Genomic DNA, 19,340 nt, shown 5'->3' on the forward strand with positions numbered 1-19,340 from the left:
AGCCGTGACCACAGTCAACATACAGAAAAACAAGCACAGACCCTTCACAACCTGCCAGTTTCTCTCTCATTATGAGATTTCAGAACTACTAATTTGCTCTAACCCAGTTAAAAATTTTATATATAAAAGATAAAAATTTTAACTGGGTCAGGGCAAATATATATACAAAAAAATCAAAATTGGACAACAGAGAAACAGGCCATGTCCAAGCATTATACCTTGTTGCCCTGTTTGGGAAGCGGGGAGAACCACACCCCAAAACATGGAAAAGCCAGGGGGGTGGAAAAATTCAAATGAGGGCAAATTAAAAGTGAAACATATACAAAGCAGAAGACAGAAGGAGATACTGCTCAGACAACGTGGTTCCCAAAGCGATTAGTCACTACAATGCCACACAAAAATCTACTATGGAAGTCACTTGAGTGCCTAGGGAGAAAAGATTGTCTAGTGTTCCCCAAGCCAGGAGCACACAGCCTTCAGTGGATAAATGAGTCCTCCAGTAAGCATCAGGGAGATCTGTGATCGAAGGATAATGCAGCACTTTGATACAAATACCAGGAAATGATCTGTACTCATGGTCAGAAAGGAATGTCTCCTAAACAACTCCAGTACAGCCACCTGCCTGTTTGCACAGAAATCACACCCACAGAATAAAAATAAGAGGGGTGAGGTGGAATTCACTTCTGGGACAACAGTCCTCATGAAAGTACTCTGCAGATACCAAGTGGCATGCGGAGAAAGTGACTGCCAGAAATACGGAGGGGGCCTGTCCAACAACTGCAGAAACAGGATGTCAGTTTCAGTAGAAAAGCAGCTGCAGACTTCCAGTCTGACTGGGGGCCAGGGGCGGAATCACTGAAGTGAAACAGCTTGGTCAACCTGATCTGAATAAACAAAAACAACACAGAGAAACTCCCTAAAAAGAGGGCATCAGATGGGGGGAGCAGGAGGGAGAGAGGGAAAGATGAAAAACAGTGGCTCCTCTAGAAGTCAGGGACTGGAGAGTGCCTTCTCTGGCCAAACACGCCTCAATGGTCACCAAGCATTAAAAAGACAGTTATGAAACCAAGGCAAGCCCTATCCTCTCAAATCTACCTTTCTAGCAAAACCCAGTGAGAATCGAGCCCCTTGCATCCATGACAAAGGCTCTTAAGCAAAAGTAAAACAGCCACAGGCTAAAAGGGGAGGTCCCAGATCAATAACTGGTTAAAAAGATAGGAAACAAAGAGAAGGAATAAATGGTCAGTTTTCACAATGGGGAAACACTGCTGTTTACATCTTTCAAGGACCTGAGCTGCTCAACACATTCATAAATGATCTGGAAAAGCGGTGAATAGTGAGGTGGCAAAGTTAACAGATGATACTAAGGGCTAGTCTACACTGGCAGTGCTAAAGTGCTGCTGTGGCAGCACTTTAACATGGCTTCTGCGGTCACAGTACAGCTAGGGTGACCAGATGTCCCAATTTTATAGGGACAGTCCTGATTTTTGGGTCTCTCTTATATAAACTCCTATTATCCCCCACTCCCTGTCCTGATTTTTCACATTTGCTGTCTGGTCACCCTAGGTACAGCACTAGGAGAGAGCTCTTCCAGTGCTCTTTAAAAATAAAGACACCACACAAAAATGAAAACCACCACCAACTTCACAAAGGGCATAGCTACCAGTGCTGGTGCACTGTCTACGCTGGTGCTTTACAGCGCTGAAACTTGCTGCACTCAAGGGGATGTTTTTTCAGCACTGTAAATAGCCAGTGTAGACAAGCCCTAAGTCACTCAGGATAGTTAAACCCAAAGCTGACTGAGAAGAGTTACAGAAGGGATTTCACAAAACTGGGTGACTGGGCAATAAAACGGCAGATGGAATTTAATGTTGATAAGTACAAAGTAATACACACTGGAAAAAATCCCCAACTATACATACAAAACGACGGGCTCTAAATTAGCTATTATCACTCAAGAAAGAATCTTGGAATCATCATGGATAGCTCTCCAAAAACATCTGGTCAACATGCAATGACAGTCAAAAAGGCTAACAGAATGCTAAGAACTAGTAGGAAAGGGATAATAAGAAGATGGAAAATATAACACGACCATATAAATCAGGGGGGTTGGCAACCTATGGCACGCGAGCCGATTTTGAGCGGCATGCAGCTGCCTGCCACAGTCCCAGCCCCAAGTTTAACTCAGCCCCTCTGCCCGCCGCTCTCCCCTGCAGGGGCAGGAGGCAGAAGCTTGGTTCTGTGGCAGCCAAGCTTCCCCGTCCCCTGCTTCTTCTCCCCTGCCCTGCCTCCTCTCCTTCCCTGCATCAATCAGTTGATGGCCCTAGCAAGGGGGAGGGGAAAGAGCGGCAGCGTGTACACAGCTCCACAGAGGACGCAGAGAGAGGCAGGGACAGAGCCTTCGGAAAGGGGTGGAACAGGGCATATCCCTTCCAGCCTCCTGCCATGAGCCACTCAGGGCAAGGGGCTGGGAGCACCCCATGAGCCAAGCACCCCCACGAGCCAAGCATCCCAGCCCTCTGCCCTGACCCCCCACACACACTCAGTATTCTGCCCTGCACCCCCCATACCCTCAGTCATCTGCCCTGACCCTTGAACCTGCCCCCCACACACACCCAGCTTTCTGCCCTGCATCCCCACAGCCCCAGCCCTCTGCCCTGCATCCCCCACACCCCCAGCCCTCTGCCCTGACTCTTGAACCCCCCCCCCACAGCCTTCTGCCCTGTACCTCCTCACACCCCCAGCCCTGACCCTTGACCCTCCCCACACACACACCCCAGCCCTCTGCCCTCAACCCCCTCCCCTAGCCCTCTGCCCCCAGGTCTGGGGTCTCGGCCACAGGCCCTGCTCAGCCCGCTGCCGGCCTAGGTGAACAGAACCTCAGGCAGGCAGCGAGCTGAGCAGGCTGGTAGCGCAAGATCAGCATTTTAATTTACTTTTAAATGACGCTTCTTAAACAACATTTTGAAAACCTTGTTTACTTTACATACAATAGTTTAGTTATATAATATAGACTTACAGAAAGAGATCTTCTAAAAATGTTAAAATGTATTACCGGCACGCAAAACCTTAAATTAGAGGGAATAAATGAAGACTCGGCACACCACTTCTGAAAGGTGGCCGACCCCTGATATAAATCCACCATATACCCATACCTTGAACACCGCGTGCAGTTCTGGTTGCCTCGTCTCAAATAGGACAGTAGAATTGGCAAAAGTACAGAGAAGAGCAACAAAAATGATTAGGCGTATGGAACAGCTTCCATATGAGGTGAGACTAAAGACTGGGACTGTTCAGCTTAGAAAAGCAGCAAAGGAGGGATATGACTAAAGTCTATAAAATCATGAACGGTGTGGAGAAAGTGAATATGGAAGTGTTATTTACCCCTTCACAAAACACCCAATAATATTAATAGGTAGCAGGTTTCAAACAAACATAAGTAAACACTTCACACAACACACAGTCAACTTGTGGAACTCATTGCTAAGGGATGTTCTGAAGGCCAGAAGTATAACTGGGTTTAAAAAATGAATTAGATAAATTCATGGAGGATAGGTCCATCAATGGCTATTTAACCAAGATGATCAGGGACACAAACCAATGCTCTGCCCCTCTGACTGCCAGAAAATGAGACTGGACTATAAGGGATGGATCACTCGGTAATTGCCCTGTTCTTTTCACTTCCTCTGAAGCATCTGGCACTGGCCATTGTTGGAAGACAGAATACTGGGCTAGATAGCTACTGGTCAGCAGGGCCATTCTTATGACTTCCAGGCCACAGAGAAGTCACTACAGCAGCAACTGAACAGACAGATGGCAATACCACCCTATTAACCAGGCCAATCAGCCCCAGATCCTACTCATCTAAATACAAATATATCAGAGTAAAGCTAGTAACTCCACAAAAAGTGACCAATGAGCCTCTGAATCTCACTTCAGCTAGTGCCACAACACCAAAGCTATTCAATTATTGGCTAACAAAGTCCATTCCCAATGGGAAAGCACATGAACAAGCGAATGCCATTTATGCAGGCAGCTCTTTGCTTTCTCCTCAGCTTATCAGTTCTTCTAAATGAATTATTCAGAACAACAACAAGAGTCCCTGCATCTTAATCCCAGAAGGTGCTCCCTGGCAACTGGGGAGGTGGAGGGGGGTACTGCACTGTCAAGAGGCAAGGTAAAAGGACTGCTCTTGGTCCAATCATCCCAAGCAGATGTGGTTTTCATATGTCTGCGGACAGACAAGTAAAAAGCAGCTACACATCACCCTGATGTGTGACAAATAGATGTCACTGCATGAAACAAACACTGAAAGCATCAGCACACGCAAGGAAAGACCTCTCACAACTGACTTAGGAGAAGTAAAAATGGTTTGAGACTCAAAGCATACAACATATGAGATAAATGGTACTCCTAATAGATACCATTTTTTACTTCATTCTTTTTCTGCCTTCTTTCCTGTGATAAACCACGGCCTGAGTGTGAGAGTTCCCTTTCTCTCCCTCACATTTTATTCTTCCTTTTTGGAGGCAACAGATGAAGACCTACCTCAGTTTTTAAATACAATTGAACATAAATCAACTTGTAACAGTACTTAAAAGATCTGTACTGTTTTGTTCTTTCAAACTGAGAGTGGAAGCAGAGGTTATTTCCCCAATAGACAAGGTTTTAGTCTTAGGGATAGTAAGAGCTCGGTACATTTTTAGGCAGCCCAAATGCTTGTCAAGTTCTTTTCTGATAATCATATCATAAGCATGTTTTTTTTTAATTTTATATACACACACACACTTGTAAAAAGAATCAGGACCTCACTGTGCTAGAAACTGCACAAAAATAAAAGAAAATAGCTCTGCCTGAGAGGGCTTATAAATTACGTGGTCAAGTTCAATTTCTACCAGCTGGTCTCCTAGTTCAGCTCATCCAGATCAAGTACTTTTCAGGATTATCAGAGTCACTGCTAATGAAGGCACTAAATTCAATTCCCCTACAGTAAACAAGAATATTTCAGAAGCCCGAATTTAACAATGAGCTAGCCAGGGATGCAGCAACAGGCAGTATCTGCAACCTTCCCCCTCGCCCCCTCCCGCCCCGCCATCCTTTTTTTAAAAAACACTATGTCCAATCTCTGCTTTTTCTGGCATCTTTTGATATTTGAAATCAAATGAACACTGATTAGGATAGCAAACAAGAGGATGCAACAAAAAAAAGTCCTGTTTGATATGGGTAATCTAGCATCCAGATTCTGTCCCACACTAGTAAAAGCTATACATTAACAGTACATCCTTGAATCAGTTACAAGGGCATTTCCAAAAGTACCCAAAGATTTCCGTACAAATTTAAAAACTGAGCATTAAATTTGAATTAGATACACCAGAAAAATACTAAAACAGGGTATTTTAAGTGTTCACATAAAATGCCAGATCAACCTCTGTTGAGACTGAGGTCCTGCTTGTTCACAAAGACAGCACAGGAAGTAGCAATGCAAGCTTCCTACACCGTCTTCTTCCATGCCCCATTCCCAACATGGAAGAAACCCAGGGACGGCTCCAGACCCTAGCACACCAAGCGCGTGTTTGCGGTGGCATGCCGCGGGGGGCGCTCTGCCAGTTGCCAGGAGGGTGGCAGGCAGGCCAGCCACGTCCTGTGGCATGCCTGCAGAGGGTTCGCTGGTCCCATGGCTCCGGTGGACGTCCACCGGAGCCACAGGACCAGCAGAGAGCCTCCCGCAGCATGCCGCCCTGCTTGGGGCAGCAAAATGTCTAGAGCCGCCCCTGAAGAAACCCATCTAACTTGTTCTTCTTACTCTTGTGTTTGTTCTAGAAAAGACCAGTCTCAATGCAATTGATCTTTACTGTCTAACCCACGCAGCCCAAACAATCAGGGGAAATACAGCAAAGAAATTTTGAAACAACTATAATATAACCTCCCTTCCCTAGAGGCAGTTCTGAATACCAGTAAAACCCCTTCAAAAAACTGACTCATGATTGGGGGGCGGGGAGGGGGTTAAATCAGAAGCAGCAGAATTTGGCCTTACAACCAGCGAGTTTTGCCACTCACTCTTTGGAAAAAAAACAAAAAAACAAAAAACAAAACATATGCCTACTAGATCAGCATACCTAAAAGTTTCCTCTTGGATGAAAGAAGCACACATTTCTGCGTCTTTCTGTCCTATTTGGCACTCCTCAGAGTAGATAAAAATCAATGATTAAAAAAAAGTAAAACAGATTTTTTGATAAAAAGGTTTTTTCCTTGTAAAACTATCTTTAGATATGCTTTTTTTAAGATACATCTCATCATGGAATAATGTATTTGAGCTATAGGGATTATAAATTCTAATTCTATAGTATGAGACAATATATTCCTGTAACGTTTAAGAAAAGTTTTGTAAATGAGTTCCAGTAGTTCATGGATTCAGCAACAATCTTATGGCATTCCAGGGTCTTATGTATAGACTTAGGTTAATCATTCTATCTACCCAATGGGACTCAGTGCTCAGGCTAGAAGATACCATCAGAGATACTTAGTTTTGCAGTTCTCAGACTGTGGGTGTGTGTCTCCAGAGATGATATACTTGTTAATACCAAAAATGTTTTCAAATAAACGATATTTCTCACCTCTATAATAGACTTCAACCCCATTGTCCCTCTGCAAATTTGTGTACACAGAGTCAATCCCTTACCCCTTGCTAAAAGTGCAAATTTTTGAAAAGTTCAATGTATAGGAGATTGTTGGGGGCAGAATAGATCTGGACTAGGCGAAGTCTGGAGATAAATGTGAGAAAGGAGAGACAGGCAGTAGAAACAAAAAAGTGAAACTGTTTGAGCAGCATATTCCAGAAGTCTTGAGGTCTTTCCGAGTGTAGCCTTCATTGATTTGAGATCTACCATATCATTCTCTTATTCGTAGGGAAAACCTATAATGGCAGCAGGCTGTAAAACAGACGCAGTTTGGGAGTAAGAACCATTCAAGAAATATATGTTTGCTGATGATGTTTTAAAGAAAAAGTCAAACCAGTCAGATTCAGAAAAACTGACAAAACGTTTGGGACCTGTAAAAGCAAGAAAGCTTGTTTTTCTTTTCCAGATTATGAACAAACAGGAAAACGAAGGTGAAGATGACCGAGTTAGCTGCAGAAGCCAATATTTTAAGTTTCTCATGCTGGCCTGGCTGACAGTCAATTTAATTTTTTTTTTAAAAAATATTTCATTTAACTATTTTAGTTAACAATTTTAATAAATCTGATTTTTAAAATAGTTGAATGTTTAACTGAATTCAAAAACTCATATGCTTGTTTTGTTAAAATATTATATGTTTGCTGCTGAAGAAAAAACTCCACAATACACAATGTTGTTGTTTTAGTTAAATAAAACAATTTAAATATCTATCTGGTGATGTTCTCCTCCTAATACAGCATGGCAAGAAAATCCTCCAAATAGTAATGATTAACCTGTTGAACTGGAGATATTTATGAAGACATTGGGAGGTGAATCATATGCTTCATTTACCTTCGGTAAATGAAATAACCAAACAAACATTCATTTTCTTATACATCCCTCTACCCTGCTATAACGCGACCCGATATAACACGGTTCGCATAAAGTGTGGTAGCAGGAGGGCTCCGGCGGTGCTTTAAAGGGTCCAGCGCTCCAGCTGCTGTGGGGAGCCCAGGGCCTTTTAAATCACCGCCAGAGGCCTGCCGCTGCTACCCCGGGGCTCCAGCAGTGGGGCTGGGCTGGCGATTTAAAGGGCCCAGGCTCCCCACAGCGGCCAGAGCCCCGGGCTCTTTAAATCACCGCTGCAGCCCTGCCACCGCCACCCCAATATAATGGCGTTTCACTTATAATGCGGTAGGGATTTTTGGCTCCCCACAACCATGTCCTATCAGGGCAGAGGTGTAGCTGTAAAACTAATCTGAAGTTTTCAAAATAACTCACTTTAAAAATGTATAGCATTTACCTTCTAAAAATGAAACTTACATCTATCTCTGAGTTGTGAAGAATATGGGTAAGGGTATAACAACCAACAAGAATGCACTTTTATGTAGAAATCCATGATTAAAATAGAGTCTTCCTGACTAGTGATTTAAATCAATTGATTTAAATCAAATCCACCCTGGCGCTCCTACTCCTAGGTTATGTCATTTCATATTGCTCTCCACAGCTTTAGTCTTCTTATATATTCAGCTGTTGACCACATTGTGTCCCTTCATTTTATAACTGATGACAACTCATTTGGGGTTTACTTTCAGAGAGAGTTGTCCCCAATCACAATAATTTGTCCTATAAACCATGCCATACTTCCCTCCACCTCATAGCTTGCTTACCACAAATAAAATTATCTTTAAAGGAAGTAATGAGATCATTTCATAGCACAAACAGAGTAGAGTCGGGGCAACAAGTCTCCCAAACCAGATCACCATCTGCCCCTTCCCCTGCTTAACAAAGCTTGTTGTTATTGAAAAGTTTGGTGGTTTAGTTTGTCGTCTTTTTGCCTGTTTAAACATACTTTCTCTTTCTACTAACAGTAATGGCTAACTTCCAGCTCAAAAATTCCCTCAAAGACAAAAGTGGCAATTACAACACACAAATCTCAGAGACATTCAGCATGCCGGGCTACTTCAGGAGAAAACCAAAAAGAACATGAGTTGGAAATCAAATTATAGTGGAGTTCTGCAAACATGTACTCAGGCTACTGCTGCCATTTTGCCTTTCCCTTACATTCACTTTTTCCTTATCTGAACAACCTAGAACAGAGGATCTCAAACTGGAGGTCAGGAACCATCAGGGGGTCACGAGGTTATTACATGGGGGGTCATGAGCTGTCAGCCTCCACCCCAAATCCTGCTTTGCCTCCAGCATTTATGATAGCGTTAAATATATTTTAAAAAATGTTCTAAATGTATGAGATGGGGGGGGGCGCATTCAGAGGCTTGCTGTGTGAAAGAATTCATCAGTACAAAAAGTCTGAGAACCCCTGACCTAGAATAACTGGCATGACTACTATTTTCTCCGCAGTATCAAGCTTTCCCATCCACATAAGAGGTGAAGCACAAACTGAAGCAGTACAATCTCCACTGCTTTGCACCTCAGCACCCATCAATCCTAGATAAAAAGAAGATACCAAGAAGTGAAAAAATATGTTCAACAAGAGTTCTGTTAGTGACACATTAATGGACTTATTACATGTTTTTATTACTGTGTGCTTAGTTTGTTGCTTACTTTGTTAACTATGAGGTACATTTATTCCCCCCCAACATTAGCACAGCTATAAGCATTACTCAAAAGTAGGTTAAACTGTACATATTTCACAAATTAATGTTCAGATTAAGTAATCCTCCATTATACAGTCTGCCAGGATTATGACTTGACATTTATTGCAAGAAAAATAAGGTCCACAAACTGATCCTGACAGTTTATTTCTGTGACAATGTAATAAAGCTACATAAAAGTTGCTGAACTGTAGCCACTGACATTACTCACTATAGGCTGCAATTCAGCAAGACAATAAGCATGTGCTTAAAATTAAGCATATGCTGAAGCACCTTGCTTGACTGGGGCCACAGGGAATATTGTATATTTCTCTCACATCTGAGATGATCTACTTAAATCTGCTGGTATGTCACTTACTGCCAGATCAGTCTACATGTTGTCACTGATCCAGCAAAATTAGTAATATCACAAAACTTGTTCACCAAAAGCAAAGCCTTAGTATGTGTGGGGGGGGGGGGAGTTAGACTTTCCCACTTTCTTTAAAGATTTAAACACAGAGAACATATTCTTGTATCATCTGTGTAATAAAAACCTTTAAGTATCGTGAAATCTGCTGCCGTTCTTCTTGCCTTAAATAGCTATTACACAGTTTTGACCAGCGATCACAAGATTTCACATGGTAACATCATGTTAAGCAAGATTTAAATTTAATGATTTTATGTAGTATATAATAACACAAAAGATAAGTGGGGTCCACCACAGCAGCTTTCTGGCTGCTTGTCACTCAACCCCCCCTCAAAAGTCACATCTGCACACATTTGAAACAATAGTCACAGCAATGATTTTCTTCTAATTTGACTGAAACTGAAAGCTGTCCATTGATTATTACATTTTTATAGCCAACATTTTAAAAAAATACCATTCCACAAAGCTTCTGATGCCCCTAACATAAGAGTTATTGAAGCTATTATTCAATCATATTGTTTCAGACAGAAGTAAAAGTTCATTAACATTTCTAGCAAACAGACCCTTACAACTGCTTATGTTATGACTTGCCTTTCCTATTAAAAATTTTTCATAATGAAACTTTAGCTGAATTACAACCAAAAGGCGGATCAGACTGGAAAGAGTTGACAGAACTGTTATTTTAAAAAAAAATTAGTAACAGAAGTCATGTTTAAATACTAAAAAGCAATTCATAGAAGTATCCAACCTATCTCAACAGAATACCTCTCTCTTTTATGAGACATACTAAACCCAGTAAGATTACATGTGATGGTGTATTTACATAGTCTGAGGAAAGGCCCAAACTTTGCCTAACCCCCAAACACTGGTACACTTCCAAACTACATAACTGCATGCTTAATTTGAAAAACACAGTTGAGAGGAACATCAGTTGTATCTGGTACCAAAAAGTTCACAATAGAAGCAAATTAATACTGAGACAGTCTTTCCAGAAAAGTGTTGCCAAACTGTTATTTATAGCAGATCACTTGCATTATTTTCTTCTGTTATGGAACTTAAACAGTACAGTAGAACTTCAATTTCACAAACACCAATCTTACAGACAAATATATGAATCATTTTTCTCTGACAGGGTGGAAGTGGGATGGAGATCACATAACTAAAGTGATATTGATGAAGGACAAGTTAACATCCCTTCACATTCCAATGCCTTCAGTACACCGGAAATTAGTTTGCAATGATTTGAAGGCCAAGAAGAAAGTGATGCAGTGCAACATGCTGAAACTTATAAATCATACCTTCTGCAATTTTCAGTTTTATAACTTCTTTATTTTATGAACTCCTTAATCTCCAGTTTGTAAAATAAGGATTCTACTGTATTTAAACTGAATTTGTTTATCAATACACATAATCTTTATTAATGTATTTGAGTATTCTTTCATTGTGACTTGTTAGGACATCAAAATATTACTTCTAACAATGTTTTGTCTATTTTTCTAAAGAGTAATATCTAAAGTTAGAAGAAAGTCTTTCAATTCTAGGTGGAGATCTGTATATAGCCTATTTCACTGTTACCCTAGATAGTCAGTAACTTTCCCCTTTTGTTTATATGGTGTTTCACAAAGCAATAGGGAAGAAAAAGACATTTAAGAATAGGAACAGATGATTGTGAACACAGAAAATGTCAAGGCGACTAAGAGGCCGGTGTAGCACCAGAAGCTAAAAAATGTTTTGTTGTCTTGATTTCAAATCAACAGTCCATTTAATACTTCTTTCTTAAGATAATATGCCAAATTTTTCATTAACTTGCAATCTGAGCAATCTCGTAATCAACTGGGTTGCACAAGCTGCTAGGAAGTCCTGAATTTGACCCTACATAGAAGATAAGCTATTTCTATTAGTTGTAGTATTGATCTAATTTCACAGTACAAAAATATATGAAACTGCACGGGATGTGTAATTTATCTTGTAACTACATACAGATCCCTGTATTAAGGGAAAATTTTTTACAAAGTTTGATTGTTTAGACAGTCTGTTTCACTTGCGCTTATTTTCATAAATTCAGAGTATCAAAACTAGGGTGATTTTTCTACCGAGAGTCTACAAACAAATGTTCACTGCAAGGAACTATGTGCAGATAAGTGGGCCTACCTGCACAGAACTCATTGCCGGATCATGGCCTAAAAGTAAAACATGTGTCATATGTAAGTGCTGTTTTACCCAGATAATCATAACTGTTATTTTTGTACGTCTGACATCTTTAACAATTCTGCTAGAGAACTGTAACAATAGATTAGCAAAAAGAACAGGAGTATTTGTGGCACCTTGGAGACTAACAAATGTATTTAAGCATAAGCTTCCGTGGGCTACAGCCCACTTCATCAGATGCATAGAATGGAACATAGAGTAAGAAGGTGTGTGTGTGTGTGTATATATATATATATATATACACATACACACACATATATACATATATACATACACACACACACAGAACATGAAAAGGTGGAAGTTACCATACCATCTCTAAGAAGCTAATTAATTAAGATGAGCTATTTTCAGCAGGAGAAAAAAATATGTTTGTAGTGATAATCAAGATGGCCCATTTCAGACAGTTGACAAAAAGGTGTGAGGATACTTAACATGGGGAAATAGTTTCAATTTGTGTAATGACCCAGCCACTCCCAGTCTCTATTCAAGCCCAAATTAATGGTATCTAGTTTGCATATTAATTCAAGTTCAGCAGTTTCTCATTGGAGTCTGTTTTTGAAGCTTTTCTGTTGCAAAATTGCCCACCTTTAAATCTGTTCCATTCTATGCATCTGATGAAGTGGGCTGTAGCCCACAAAATCTTATACTCAAATAAGGGGGATGGATAGCTCAGTGGTTTGAGCATAGGCCTGCTAAACCCAGGGTTGAGAGTTCAATCCTTGATGGGGCCATTTATGTATCTGGGGCAAGAATCTGTCTGGGGATTGGTCTTGCTTTGAGCAGGGGGTTGGACTAGATGACCTCCTGGGGTCCCTTCCAACCCTGGTATTCTATGATTCTACCAGAGATAAAAATTTGTTAGTCTCAAGGTGCCACAAGTACTCCTTTTTGCGGATAGAGACTAAAATGGCTGCTATTCTTAAACCTGTCAATAAATTAGCAAGAGACTTACCCAAATGCCTGAGTGCTAACTGCCACACATCATTCATATTTCATCTGTTATTTTGAGTCAGTCTGAATGATCCTACAGTTATAATAATCTCAGTTGATGGCATGAATGATACGCTAAACAAACGCACTCTTTGCCAAGTGCACTACATACGGAATCAATAGAAAATCTGTTTACGCTGCTGCCATAACTGGAAAAAAAAAGTGCAAAAACCAATCAAAATTCTTATTTCCTGAGGTCTTTCAATGCTAACCCACAAAATATTGTTCACACCACTGCCATAGAAAGCTTTGACCTTCAATCTCTTACACAAACACACATTTATATATATACACACACACTTTGTAGAATCCATACTTTCTATGTTTGTACAGTAGCAAGCACATTCTTTTCAATAAACAATGCTGAGTAACACTGTTCACTTACAGCTAGACTGTACATATGCAACACTTCACAAGCGATCTCCTAATAAAGTACTGGGACTTTTTGTACTTCGAAGTATGATTATCAAAATCAAATTTACTTCTCTCCAAGTGGATTTGGTTCTCTTTGTGGAAGACTAGCCAAAGATGCCTGAATTATATCATACCTTGTAAGTATTCCTTGCATTCCTACACCTAGAAAATAATAAGGTGAAAAATAACAGTCAGCATGGATTTGTCAAGATCAAATCATGTCAAACCAAACTGATAGCCTTCTTTGACAGGGTAACAAGCCTTGTGGATGGGGGGGAGTAGTAGATGCGATATATCTTGACTTTAATAAGGCTTTTGATACTGTTTTGCATGACCTTCTCATAAAACAGACTAAGGAAATACAACCTGGATGGAGCTACTATAAGGTAGGTGCATAACTGGTTGGAAAATCGTTCCCAGAGAGTAGTTATCAGTGGTTCACAGTCATGCTGGAAGGGCTTAACAATTGACATCCCACCATGATCAGTTCTGGATCCGGTTCTGTTCAATATCTTCACTAATGATTTAGATAATGGCATAGAAAATACACTTACATAGTTTGCAGACAATACCAAGATGGGAGGGGTTGCACATGCTTTGGAGGATAGGATTAAAATTCAAAATGATCTGGACAAACTGGAGAAATGGTCTGAAGTAAACAGGATGAAATTCAATAAGGACAAATGCAAAGCACTCTGCTTAGGAAGGAACAATCAGTTACACACATACAAAATGAGAAATGACTGCCTAGGAAGGAGTACTGCGGAAAGGGATCTGAAGGTCTTAGTGGATCACAAGCTAAATATGAGTCAACAGTGTAACACTGTTGGAAAAAAAAGCAAACATCCTTCTGGGATGTATTAGTAGGAGTATTGTAAGCAAGACACGAGAACTAATTCTTCCACACTACTCCATGCTGATTAGGCCTCAACTAGAGTATTGTCTCTCATTCTGGGCGCCACATTTCAGGAAAGATGTGGACAAATTGGAGAAAGTCCAGAGAAAAGCAACAAAAATTACTAAAGGTCTAGAAAACATGACCTATGAGGGAAGATTGAGAAAATTGGGTTTTAGTCTGGAGAGGAGAAGACAGAGGGGACATAACAGTTTTTAAGTACATAAAAGGCTGTAACAAGGAGGAGGGAGAAAAATTGTTCTTTTTAACCTCCAAGGATAGGACAAGAAGCAATGGGCTTAAATTGCAGCAAGGGCAGTTTAGGTTGGACATCAGGAAAAACTTCTTAACTGTCAGAGTGGTTAAACACTGGAATAAGTTGCCTAGGAAGGTTGTGGTATCTCCATCACTGAAGATTTTTAAGAGTAGGTTGGACAACACCTATCAGGGATGGTCTAGATAATACTTAGTCCTGCCTTGAGTGCAAGGGACTGGACTAGATGACCTCTTGAGGTCCCTTCCAGTTCTATATTGTACCTATCTGTTCCATTAGTCATACTACATTCTAATTTCATCCTTCCAAAGTAGGATATATTTTCAGTTGTATCAGCAGCAGCATTATTCAGCTGTCGAATTTATTAACATTTTTGCCTTTTAACGTCTATATACATCCAGGATGATTAGTAGGTTATTAGTTAAATCTACCATATATCCACATCATCTTCCTTAACTTCTCTTCCCAACAAATCCCTGACACCTATCTATAAAGGAGAGAGTCTTTTTAACCTTGATTGAATAAACTAATATAGGCCACTTTATCACAATCTAAGGGAAGAAATAAGACATGAGGAGAAGAAACTGTTTTCAATTGCATTCATCCACCACTCCAATTCTATTTTTAGACTCTGCTTTGGCTTGGAAGAGGAGGAGTGATGAGTAACAGCAATTCCTTTTCCATCAACTTGCCACTGGTTAGCAGCAACAATACTTCCTGTCCATAACTGTGATGACACTGCCTTCCCCCTATCCCCCAAAATAAATCACTCCTTCAGTTTTAAAGATAAGGAGAGAAGATGCAGAGGAGCAGAGACTATTTCTCCCATTAGTTTCTCTTACCACCTCCTCTTCACCCTTCTCCATTCCCTCAAAATCTCAAAGACAGAAGCTTTAATGTGGCTACATAAAATAGGTGTGGCAAAAAATGTCGTTGCCATACAATGACAAACTATTTACAGAGAGAGAGTTTGCATTCTTGTGGTCAGACCCCTCTACATCTGCTTGTCTAATATACAGATAAACATTAAAGAAAAAAAGAACAGGAGTACTTGTGGCACCTTAGAGTACTTGTTTGTTAGTCTCTAATGTGCCACAAGTACTCCTGTTCTTTTTACGGATACAGACTAACAAGACTGCTACTCCGAAACCTGTCATTAAAGAAAAGTCCTTCCGTATAGTACTATAATACTTTAACCACAATATTTGGCTCCCCAACTCTCCTTTAACGCATTATTCAAAAGTCCTTTTTTTCTCAGAAATACAAACATGCAGTTGAGTTATGAACAGAAAATGCTAAAAAGGACACCAAGGACTTTGAATCTAGCCTCTCCACCTCCCGCTCTTCTGAAGGCTTGACAGTTCTTTCAGGTAGTACACCTGCCCTTCAGTTCTCAGCTAATTTGTGGTTTTACAATATTTTCCTGTTTTGTTGGGTTGTTTTTTTTTTTTATATAAATGTTTTCCATGCTTGCTATGTGTAACTTCCATAAAAACAGAGGAAGATCACCAATTACACAGCTGAAAATAGCAACATTAATTATACAGAGTGTTGTCAAATGCACAACACAAGTTTTCAAATCTGTTATTACAAGTAACATTTAGGTTATTAAGTAAAAAAACATTACTACATATGTATTTTAAATTGGTACCTCTTAGTATACTGCAACTTTAATTCTGGGATGCCAGATCAAATATAAAATACAGTAGTTCTTATATGGTCACATATTTGCTCTGTAAAAAGGCTAATTCCAATCCTGTTTACAGCATACAGTTTACATATTTTTCTCATTTCTGTTATAGACATACACACACACACACACACACACACACACACACTCTTCCTTTATTTAGAACAATGGTCAGCCTTACCAGCATAATGTAACTGGATGTCAGCCTGTGTGTTAAACAGGAGTTCCCTTACTCACATGTTCAAGATTAAATTAAAACAGATTAAAAGGATTGTAGTCCCATAGATTTAAGGCAACATCTTAATGTAATTTTCAAGGAAAGAAAAGCAAATTAAGAATTTACACCTCTTAAATCAATGGAGATTTTACCATGTGGTTTCCTCCTTCCTTCCCTATTTGTATGGCTATTTCAGTGGCCCAGGATCAGTAAAATCCTTTCCAAATGGTATTCTTGTTTCCCACCCTGGCTCTGTCCACTCTGTATGAAATAGTTACTTCCCAAAGTCCACTTCCTCTTCCATTCCTCAGACCTGAAAGTGCTCCCAATGCCCCTGAGTCTTGCACAATATCCGCAGCCTCCTCCCCACATTTCAGACAATTCCTGATGTGACATTTACGTCAAGATTTTTTTGTTCCCAGACCATTATCAATACGAGATCTAAAAAGACTAAGAATACATCTTTATTCTAAATCCCACCGGGTAATACAACAGGCTACAGCAGCATATTGTACATGCACTCTGCTAATCCACCACCCCAAAAACTGGTTAAAATTACATTTCCATATTAAATGTTTAAACAACATTTAAAGTCACACTGATATATCCACCTAATCAGGACTACTGTTCCCAGCTCAGATCACCCACTCAGTAGATCAAATCATTTCAAGCATTTTAACAGTCAGAATAAGGAAAAACAGATTAAAAAACAATAAATAAACCTGGTTCTAGATTATATCCCTTCTTCCCCTGCATGCTAATACACAGAGGCTACAGGAAGGTTGTTGGTGAAGTGATCTCAAAGGGAGAGAGGATGAGGGATACAGCCTGGGGTTGCAGTGTGAGGGGGAGTTGAGGGAAAGATGCTAGCCTTCAAGAACACACCTACCATATTTTCTCAGAAAGGATCAAAAGGGGGTTACAACGACAAATAACTGAGGACAGAAGATGCCAGACTATCTAAAGTTGCCATTATGACCCCCACTATCGCCAACAGAAGAAGCCACAAAGACGTATCATGGAAAGGAACAAGACAGCACCCCCACCTAGAGTACCCAGGACCCTCCTTATCGCCTCAGGAAAGGGGCTGGGTTCGGGAGAGGAGGTCCTAGGCTGCAGCTACAATAGCAGACTGACGTGGTTAGCGAGAAGGCACTCAAGGGGATCCAGTCTCCTATCTCCTCCCAAAGAAGGGCTCAGGCTGGGGATCGCAAGAGCAGCCCTTACACGAGGGGCATGCTCCTGCAGGCCAGCGCCCGCTCCCCCAAACCGGGGCTGGAGCAACGTCCCGGCTCCGGGTTACACAACAGAAGAGCTTAGGACACGGGCTGGGGGACTACAATGGCAGCTTACGCAGGGAGATGCTACACCTCCCCCCGCATACACACCCCACCCGTCTCCTCTCCACCGGCTTCTCCTGCCCAGCCCACACGGGACCCTCTCCCCTGCCCCCAGGCACAGCCGGGAGCTAAGCGCTCCCAACCCCCCTCACCATGAAGTCGCTGGCGAAGTTGTCGTCCCCATTGTGGTCTGTATCCTTCATGGCCTGGACGCGCTGGATGAATTTCCTCAGGATCTCCTCTTGCTCCATCCTGCCTGCCTGCCTCCCAGCGGAGCCGGAGCCGGAGCCCGAGCCCCAGCCGTCCCCACACGAGCCCCGCCGCCGCCTCGGCTCTCTCAGGCCGCCTGCCTCCCCCAAACCCGAAGCCTCCCCTCACACAACTTCCCTCCGGCTCAGCGCCGCCCGGCCGCCTTCTCCATCCTGCCTCCGGCCGCTCGCCCCTCCCAGCAGTCGCTGCAGCCACCGCCACCGACACGCTCAGGGAAGGGACACGACGATAGCACCCACCCCTCTCTCCTCTCACGCAGGCGCAGTACCACTCACTCAGCCTTTCCAATCCGGCACAACTGAGAGCCCAACCCCGCCCCCGCCTCCCTCCATTGGCTATTTGTTCAATAGCTTCTCTGTGGTTGGTTGCATAGAACATCTGTCATCTTCCTTCCCACCCTGTATTCTCCTCCGCCTAGTTTCCCGAAGCGCTCTGCATGGAACTTTGGGAGGGACCACTAAAGCTAGCAGGGGGAAGAACGTAGGGGAAGTCGGTGGAGAGAAGACGAGCTCAGGGTGAAGAGGGGTGCGGCTCTCTGTGGTGACTACAGGTTCCAGGGTGTAATGCCTGATGAGCGGTGCACGCTGGGAGCTGTAGTCCGCCCGGGGCTACGTCCCAGGCTGATGAGAGGACGTGAATGAGGGAGATTCTTTAAATGTCTCATTGAAACGCACAAAGCAAAACTCTCTTGCACCGAGGGTGCGCGAGACTGGGCAGCTGCGACCAGTCTTCTCAGACACCACCGCTGAGGTTGCTCGTCCCCACTGCTGCACGATGACACTGGTCTAAACGTGTGAGGGGCTCTCTGCCGCCCACGAGTGAGGCTTGGACTAGGTCTGAGTGACGGAGTCTTTCTTTTGCGTCCAGCGAAGCGGAGTTTGCCAGTCCACGACAACAGAGATAGGAACTGCATTAAACTGAGAACGTGTACCAGTAATTTAAGAATACAGCACTATTTAGAGCTGTTGTAATTATTCCCAAAGCGGGCGTTATAAACCCAAGAACTTCAGAGTCAAGGTTAAATGTAAAGAAACCCAGACTTGTTAAAGTATGAAAATAAACAGTTGAAGCACCAAAACATCCTTAATTCTGCTCTATATGGCCTTATCTTAAATTCTTAACTTCAAATCAACAGATTTTTGTCTGGGATTTTTTAAATTTAAAAATATAATGCATGAAGATAAAACCAGAAAGCCATTAAAATGCTACCCATCGTGACTTCTCTAGTGAGCTGCAGATATGAAATACCAATCTGTTGTTGACTTTTAGGGCCACAGTCACTGACTAGCATGCTCTGGCTACTTTGCAGAACGCTAGAGCTATGCAAAACATCTGGAGCATACTGACCAGTTAAATAAAGCTTGC

At 41.8% G+C, this 19,340-nt stretch overlaps 1 protein-coding gene across 3 annotated transcripts in view; it reads right to left on the reverse strand.

The window, feature by feature from the left end:
* PTPN12 (protein tyrosine phosphatase non-receptor type 12) overlaps positions 1-18,248 on the reverse strand; it is a 171,248-nt gene extending 153,000 nt beyond the window's left edge. For 2 of the 3 annotated variants that reach the window (XM_075064503.1, XM_075064505.1), the window contains exon 1: positions 17,858-18,248. In XM_075064503.1, the coding sequence (XP_074920604.1) occupies positions 17,858-17,956 (99 nt within the window). In that variant the 5' untranslated portion in view covers positions 17,957-18,248. Of the gene's footprint in view, positions 1-13,423; positions 13,452-17,857 lie in introns of all 3 variants that reach the window. The other variant, XM_075064504.1, reaches the window with a different exon arrangement.
* Between the last annotated feature and the right edge of the window lie 1,092 nt (positions 18,249-19,340).

This window comes from Chelonoidis abingdonii, chromosome 1 (genome assembly GCF_003597395.2).
Source record: "Chelonoidis abingdonii isolate Lonesome George chromosome 1, CheloAbing_2.0, whole genome shotgun sequence".
Taxonomy (NCBI): domain Eukaryota; kingdom Metazoa; phylum Chordata; order Testudines; family Testudinidae; genus Chelonoidis; species Chelonoidis abingdonii.